At 43.2% G+C, this 8,451-nt stretch overlaps 1 protein-coding gene across 1 annotated transcript in view; it reads right to left on the bottom strand.

The window, feature by feature from the left end:
- Nucleotides 1-8,451, bottom strand: part of LOC126563890 (uncharacterized) — a 34,642-nt gene that overhangs the window by 1,426 nt on the left and 24,765 nt on the right. The window contains exon 10 of the mRNA XM_050220678.1: nucleotides 361-436. Coding sequence (XP_050076635.1) covers nucleotides 361-436 — 76 coding nt within the window. The remainder of the gene's footprint in view (nucleotides 1-360; nucleotides 437-8,451) is intronic.

Here is an 8,451-nt window from a genome sequence, read left to right as displayed (position 1 = left end):
GTTGAAAGCGCTCTTCTTTCAAGAGACGAGAAGACCCGATTCAGCAAGAGATTTTATCATCAACGAGTGAACGGTGTCTGAATGATATCAATTATCAAGAGACAAATAAACCTCCTCTAGCATTGGGATCTCTTTGTCCAAGTCTCATCTACCAAGAGACTTTATCGTTCAAGGTACCTCGTCGTTCAACAGATCTTGTAGTCCAGGGGGAGCCATCTCTAAAGATCTCACGTCGTCTAAAGAGTCTATCAATAGACCTTGGTCGTATTTTGTAGAACACTAGGCCCAAAAGGTACTAAGAATCATACACAGAGCGTAAAAATACTACTGCACATCCTAAATATTGAACTAAATACTTACAAATTAATTCCATCGTAACCCGCACCCAATCCGACGTGGTCGAGTCCAGCAATTCTTCGAATGTGATTTATGTGAGCTGTAATCAGGAAGAAAACACGCGTTACAAAAATATATTTCCATGCTTCCATGCTACTACATGCTGCATACATGAAGAAAATTATCTCATTTACTAATGTACTTCCGTTCTACCATACATCGCGCATTCAAAAGACGTTCGATCGTTCCCCGTTTTTTGTTCTTGTTTTTTTTTTGTGCTCATGAAGTAACCAATCCAGTTTGCAAACGACACCCACGAGACACTCTATTCAGGACTCCGGTAGTGGTACGTGGTGGTCCATATACCATCGCAATCATCATCCCATTCAGCGTCATCGACACTATCACACAGCATTCGATTCTGCACCACCAGACTCACACACAGACACGCCGCTAGCTCAGTACTTTTATGAAAAGCTGGTCAACCGTTCCATTATGTCCGGCCAACCATTTCAAGCGGTTTCCGCGAACAAAAGAGATTCGATCCCATTTCGGCAGGACTTCACAGCGTGTGTCCCCTGAAGTAATGTGAAGCAAACACCGGGCCAATGTCTGTCGAGTCGAGGCCTGACCGGGAAAGGTAGCCTGAGCGCCGAGGGAGAAAGGTCCAGAGTCGATGCATTTTCAATGACCATCGATTGCATTCGGTGGTGACATTCTTTCGGTCTATTCACGCTGCTACGTGCAGCCACAGAGTGGAGTTAGGTTGACTAGCCACGAACACGAACGAATAGACAAACAGAGCCACTTTTTTATTGGGCGTTTTGCTGCCACGGTACGGTGCAGAAAATTTGCACCATTTTCACTTTGAATAGGATTTGATATTCTTTTTTTCAGGGGAGAAAGACAAATAGAACATAGGCATATCGTTTCAGGCGTCTGAATCTTGTAGAAAACGGACTGAATAAGCAAACGAGTAAAGAGAAGTCCCATTTGTCTCGATCGGTGTACATAAGTGGCATCAGCCACTAGAGTTGCAGGAGCACCAGCAACGCATCGGAGTTGCATCGAACGTCAGAAGAGTGCAACCGGGAAAGTGGGCGCAAACACACTCGTCGTTCGAGAGGCGCTCAAACGTTCGCCATCGCACGTGGACCACACATCACACTCTCGAACTCGGTTGTATAAACATGGATCTACTTCTATCTACCGCAAGGGCAGCCACCAGATCTTGCTGCTTCTAGTAATATGGAGCTTTTTTCTCCATTTTCTTCGAGTGTTTCTTCTATCGTCACTAAAGAAGCGTTGGGGTTTTCGCCTTTGACTTGATAAGGAACCAGACCACACCGCCAACGCTGCTCGAGACCCGAGACCGCTTCAATGAATGTGGAAGCAAATTGTGAACGATTTTATAAAACCAGCAACGAAAGGAGCACGTATTTATGGGCTGGCTCACACTATTAGGTTGCTAAGAAGAGAGGAAATCAGATGTAAACAGCGCGAACAGGGAAAGGGATCTTCCAAATACAACAAAACTGCACACAATCGCCCTTGACATCGGGAGGCTTCAGAGACGCTTCTTTCAGGCGTAGGAGATGCGTTTCTTTCGCCACCTGTCTCTACACTGCACCGTAATGCTGTTGCTGTTGCTCGGCTGAAGAGTGCAAAACATTTTCTATCCTCCGTGTTTTTACAGCTCGGTAAGCATTCAAGTGAACGTCGTCGTCGTCGTCGTCGTCGTCGTCGTCGTCGTCGTCGTCGTCGTCGTTCGCCGTCGTCCTGACAGCAATGTTTGCCCGGTGAGTGCTGCACGGTGTGTGTGTGTGTGTGTGCTCTTAGTGTGTTTGTGTTATGCTTTTTTGCCAACGCCACTCAAACGGAACGGCACGAGGTCGTAGAACATGGCGATGAACATGGAGGGACATGCTTATGCACACCGCTTTGGCAGACGTATTGATGCTGCTGCTCAGCTCCACCACCGAAGAGAATGGAGCTGGCAAAATGTGTACTCAAACAAGTGCTGCCTCCGAGTGCTGCTGCTGCTGTTGCTGCAGCTTTTTCCGCTCGTTTTCCACTGTGGTTTTGGCTTTTCATGGGGCGATAAGTTTTACGATGCACCGGGACTTTTGCTGCACGCGGTGAGGTAATTATGTTTTGCTCATGTACAAAGCAACAGGAGTTGGAGTTCGGAGTAGAAATTAAAGCAAAAATAAAAAATAAAACACAGGACGAGGAAACCAAACGCGGATGGTTCGCAATAAAGCTCAGCGCGGAGGAGAGTGTTTTTGTTCATTTCGGTGTGTCCCGGTGCAGAATGGGGAACCACATCTGGGATGATTTAGTATTACCGGAAGTCTGTGTGTGTGTATTTGTGAAAAGATGATTAGTTTATATCATTAAAAACTTCACCGTGCAATGGGAATTTGTCTGGTTTATGAACGCCTGTTGTTAGATTATTGTATGTGTTTGATGAATGTTGAATGATGATGAATCAAGCTTAAGCTTGATTTTTAGTATTAAAACATATTTTTAAAAACGTGAAAAGGCGTAAGTAAATATAATTTTCTGTTCAATTTTCAGTTTTTACATGTTCCTTATGAGTAGCTGTTGCGGGTTAAGCAGTCTTATCTTGGAGACAAAAAGCCCTCATAGACAAAGTGGTATTGTTGCCCAAAAGAATTTTTGTCTACCAAGAGAACTAGCTGTTCAAGGACTCTCCTATATCAAGAGATGTCAACTGACATCACTTAAAAGTTGAAGACGATGGGTTGTCCAAGAAGGGTCAACCAACAAGACCTAATTTTCGATAGTGCCTCATCGTACAAGAGATCTACTGCTCCAAGGAGGTTGAATGGGATCTGATAAGTTTACCGTTAATTCTTGAGGTCCAAAGATCACAAAGTCAGAAGTGACGGTCGGTTTAGGAATTCTCTTTTATCGAAAAATCTTGCAGACTAGAATCATTTAATCTAACCAAAAACCTCATAATCGAAGTCTCTGCGATCTTACTTACCAATTGACCTTCTAGCAGACGGCTTATAGCCCAAACAGTATTTACCAAGAAACATTCTCGCTCAAAGGCCTCATCTACAAACAGGATGTCTTTTCTGCCCTTAAAAAATCTGCATCCTCTGCAGCATATTGTCCATTTTCCACAGCGAAATCCTTTGAATATTCTTTTCCATGAATAAAGGCATAACTTATGTTGCATTTTTATCTGCCCGCTGCTTCGTTGGTTACGCTTTTTGAAGAATTATTTCACCATTTGCTGCACCTTTTATTGTGCAATCGATAGTTTATTGAATAGCACATTTAAATCACAATTTGCATCCATGAAATGCCCGCACACCCACACAAAACGATCATACGCAGACACCGATCATTCAATGGGAAATTTAGTGTAAGTCCTTTGTCCTTCTCCTTTCAACCATAATAATGCACACACCTGATGGACAGCTGGGCGATAAAAATGCTGCCTCCCTGATATCCTCCCAAAGAAAAAGGGGTTATACAGTTTCCGACCAGAGCATTGGCTTTGCCACCTTGGAATGTCCTTTCCTTTCACGGATCTTCAGATCATAAAAAAAGGTACGCTTGTTCATCGTCGAAGATGCAAAAGCATGACCCAAACGCATGGAAGTGTTGCTTTCGAATGCTGTGGCTCTTTCGCAACCGAACCGAGTATGACCAAAACCATACCAGAGACATGTGCCAGGGATATAAGGGACATGTTTAACCGCATGAATATGCATATAACCTCCCATCGATAAATGTCACTACGGAAGATGTATTAGCTTGTTGCTGCTTTGCGGTGCAGCATCAAGAGTAGACTGTGGAAAGTAAGGGACACACTGGAGAGAGAGAGAGAGAGAGAGAGAGAGAGAGAGAACGAAACGAAAAACGAAGGTGCCAGAATGAATGTTCCACTCAGAGGGTGTCCTTCTTGTCAGTGGCAACGACGACAATCGGCCTGTTTAGTACGGCACATGTTGCAAAAAATGGTTGGGGATGTTTCTGCAAGACGTAAACCACTCGGTTGGCTGAAGATATACGATTTAAAGAGCTCTTTAAGCTAGACTTACAATGAATAATAAACGATAAGACTTCAAGCCCTCAAGACTTCTTTTTAGAGAGGTTTCTTCCGATCGATCGGAGGCTGTAGATTAAGCTCTTAATTGATTTTTTTTTATTCAGGACGACACAGCTAGTAGATTCAGTTTGCCAAATCAATAAAGATTGATTTATCGACCGAGATTCGAGAAGAGATAATTTTCCAATTCCCAATCCGAGAAGAGCAACTACAAAAAAAAACGACAAACGTATTAAACTTTCATCGATCTTCAAATCTTGCTCCCTCGAAAGCATGAAGCAAGAGTGTTTGGCCATGAGACCATTTCACCAGCTTAAAAATCACAGAAACGCGACGAAAACTCCCGGCACCCATCCGTTCGGGGGCATAAAGTTGGGGCAAATTAAATTTTCATTGCATAAAAAATTCAAATTTCCTCCCAGTGCCCATCCCTTGCATCGGTCGGTGGTGGGCGACTGTTTCCGATGCTGAAAATTGTCGTCTTGGTTTGCCGTCAACGCACCGGCACCGTTCCACACGAGGCGTGTGCACTTGGCAGTACAACAGTGTGAAAGTTTTGTACGAGTGCAGACAAATCCTCCGCTTTTCTTGCCAGCTTTTCCGCGGCACTTGCCAGTTCCACGTCGTTCCCAGATGGAGATACCGTTCTGAAGAAGGCTAGATTTTGCATGCAACTCTGCACACACGCCAGGGCCCGTTTGAAAGTTGGCGTGAAAATTGCGATACTTGCTCGCCCCATCGCTGATGGTGGTGCTGCGGTGGTTGGTTGGTGTGCTGCGGCAGTTCCTCTTTTTGTGACAAAAGTAAAGTTTGTGTTGCGCAGTGCGTTGTGCAAAGGAGGCAACAAGAAAAAAAGTAAAAGAGTCCCAAACGACAAACTAAAACCAGGTGATGAAATAGGATAGGTTCGAGTAGCTCGTATTTGAATGTACTGAAGACTTCCTTGTTTTTGCAACGAAGTGAACGCCATTGCTTGTGCATCGTTTGTGCATCGTTTGTGTGCACAATTCGGTTGGCCATGAATAATGCATTCGGCGCAAGCGAGGCACACGATGCGTTTAGCATATTCAATGACGAGCAATGTAACTGGCGAGGGAATAAATATTTCAACAAATATTATTCACAGCACCACTGATAAGGATAACGAAGCGCACATATGCTCTTCAATCGAATATTTATTGTTCTCAAATGTACAATTCTTAAAACTTCTATCACAAACAATAAATAAAATTTAAGTAAGCATAAAAATGTGTGCCTTTAATTCCGTACATTTTTGTACTCCTTCTTGGGATTTAAATTAGCAATGAAATAATAATGATTATCATCATCGTTCGTATCAAAAAACTTCAAAGAAACACCCCGCCCTCACACGACCGGAAGTCCCGAATGCTATAAAATGCCATAAAAAGTTTAAATCCGACGGCAATGGGTAATGCGGCGTCCAATGCTGCACAGTTCTCTTGCTGGAAATTTAATTCCTCAGTCCAATTAACGGAAATAATGCGCTTTCTTCGGGCTTTTTAACGTTCGTCTTGCACGAAGAAAGATACGCAGAAAATAAAAGAAACAGAGACTAGAGCGATAAAAATCACTTTACCAAATATTCTTCCGCTTTCTGCTGCCGATGTCATTCGGGGCGCGGAATGAATTAGTCCCCCGGAAAAAGCCCGAACGCGGTGTGCCAGAACACATCCCAATAATTTGATATCGGGCCGAATAAATCTAAATTTAACTTTTAATTCAGTTATCAAAACAAATTATCACCCTGTTCCACGCCCGCTCGGTCACCCTCTGTCTCTCTCGTTCTTCCTGCGACATTCTGAATTTCAGAGCCTCAGTATGTGGGACAAATTTCTCTGGGAAAACGGCAGCTGAGAAAGCTGGAGTTTCCGTTTAGCTTTGGATGCTGCCAATTCTTCTCACTAAACGGTCGCAATTCGCAAAAATTATATAGGCTCGTGTTGTTGGCTTGGTACTCGACCTCAGTTCACAATTGCTGTACCGCGGTATATTTGTCTCCAAAACATTCCACGGCAACGCAACATCATGCCATCCACCAAGTCATCGCACGGAAGGTCGTAAAATTTTAATTAAAAGACACATCATTTTATAACATTCCATTTTGCATTCCAGCTTCCTGTCGTCTTGCTACGGAAGGTAGGACCTAGGAATTTGGTTTCATTTTATTTGTTTTTGATTGAAGAGTTTTTTACTTCTTCACAATAAATGTATCCACGTTTTCGTTATGTTTCACGACTCAGTAGGATTTTGTTCTAGTGGGCTCCTCCCATTCTAGAAAGTTTAAAGCATTGTCTTGTAATTTTTGTAACTTTCATCCTTATCGTTGGGTTTAAGCACTATTCAAATGTGGGACGAAGCATGGAGTAAAATATTATCGCCAGCCAACCCCGGGGTTAGACACGATTCGCTTCCAGCGGCCGCGCTACACCAAACATTGCATGCAAAAGCGCACAAAAGGATATCTCAACGAGCGTGCTTAAAGCTGTAATTACCGGACGAATTGTCATGACAAACCCTCTGCTTGAAGCGGCTGTCGGACGCAGAAAAATGTCTCCCATCTTTCCGTGAATGGTGTATGGGTTTGCATCGCAACGGTTTCAGTGGGTTCGGATTTCTAGGGAGGGCAAAGCACTATAGAGAAGCCTCTTTGACCCACCGAAAAGAATGGACGAAATCCGAAAATCCTAGCATGAACATGGCGCACAAAAAAAAACCCGAGAAAAGCTGTCGAGCTTGTCGGGGGAGCTTCGGAGCTTGTCATTTGTGCTAGGACGATATAGTACACTACATCTCAATGGAGAGTGGTCGGGAAATTTGTTTTGGGAAAGCGCTTCGCACACAGGGACAACACAAACAAGCATGATGGAGGTACTAGGCGTTTAATCGCCTCCAGGTGTTGGTGCTTAATTTTATCATATTTAAACGGATAAGGCGACCATTGTTAGACGAACCTTTGGAGGTAAGAGGTTACCGTGTGGATGGTAGCTCAGAACGGGTAACAAACCACTTTGACCGTTTTATACAAGCTGTGGAACCGTTTTTTTTTACACCAATTCATCCATTTGCCATGCGAGATACGCGAATGTCTCCCTTGTTCCTGGAAGGTTGCGAAGTTCCTTTAACTGTTTACTTTTAGTACGCTTTCTATGAACCATACAACATGTAATGTCACGAAATGAATTTGTTTGAATCATTCCGTCCGCTCGAAAATGTGACTTGTGGGTAGTTTTCTTGCATATTTCTGAGCTGGTAGTATGAAAAAGAAGCTTTATTTTGCGAGCTTTTTTTTTAACTCAAACGACCAAAGGTACAAGGAACAAAAAAGTGTTTCATATTTTTATATTTCTATGAATTTTCCGTGGTGCTAAGAAACACATTTTTAATAGCCCATAGCGTTATGATTCAATATAACAAAGAGTTCCTGGAATTATTTATTAAAGGCACAGGTGTACAACGCTTTAAAAATGGACGTAATAGCGCTCTTAAAGCTTTTCTAACGTCTTTTCCATTGCCAACACTCACTTATTTGGAGGTTTTAAGAGGAAAAATCGAACAAAATGAACACGTGAACGATTATCACCAGAGCGCGAAACCATCAGAGAAGGCCCGTTTTTATAGTCCTAACCCACATGCCACACACACACACACACACACCTTTCTGTCAACTTAAAACTTTCGGCGTATTTTTTTTAGAAACCAATTTAACGCCTATAGCAAAAAATGGAACAGTCCATAAAAGCGGATGTTGTCATACACATACACAACAGCTAGAAGCATCATTTAAACGAAACGAAAATATAATATCCACCAACTACAAGCGCTCGCACGTGTACGCTGTATGACGAGGCACAGAAGTTTTGTGAACTGATGTGGGTTGTCGTTTCCGCCTGCCCAGAGTAAACACACAAACACTCCGCCATTCTTCCGTTTGTACCGGATGTGGTTTTGGGTAAGCGAAAGTGTCATTTATCTGGCGGTATACAACGCGGCAACTATGCAAACAC

The sequence above is a fragment of the Anopheles maculipalpis genome, chromosome 3RL (assembly GCF_943734695.1).
Source record: "Anopheles maculipalpis chromosome 3RL, idAnoMacuDA_375_x, whole genome shotgun sequence".
Taxonomy (NCBI): Eukaryota; Metazoa; Arthropoda; class Insecta; order Diptera; family Culicidae; genus Anopheles; species Anopheles maculipalpis.
The sequence above is the reverse complement of the archived record's forward strand: the minus strand, read 5'-3'. Positions and strand labels throughout refer to the sequence as shown.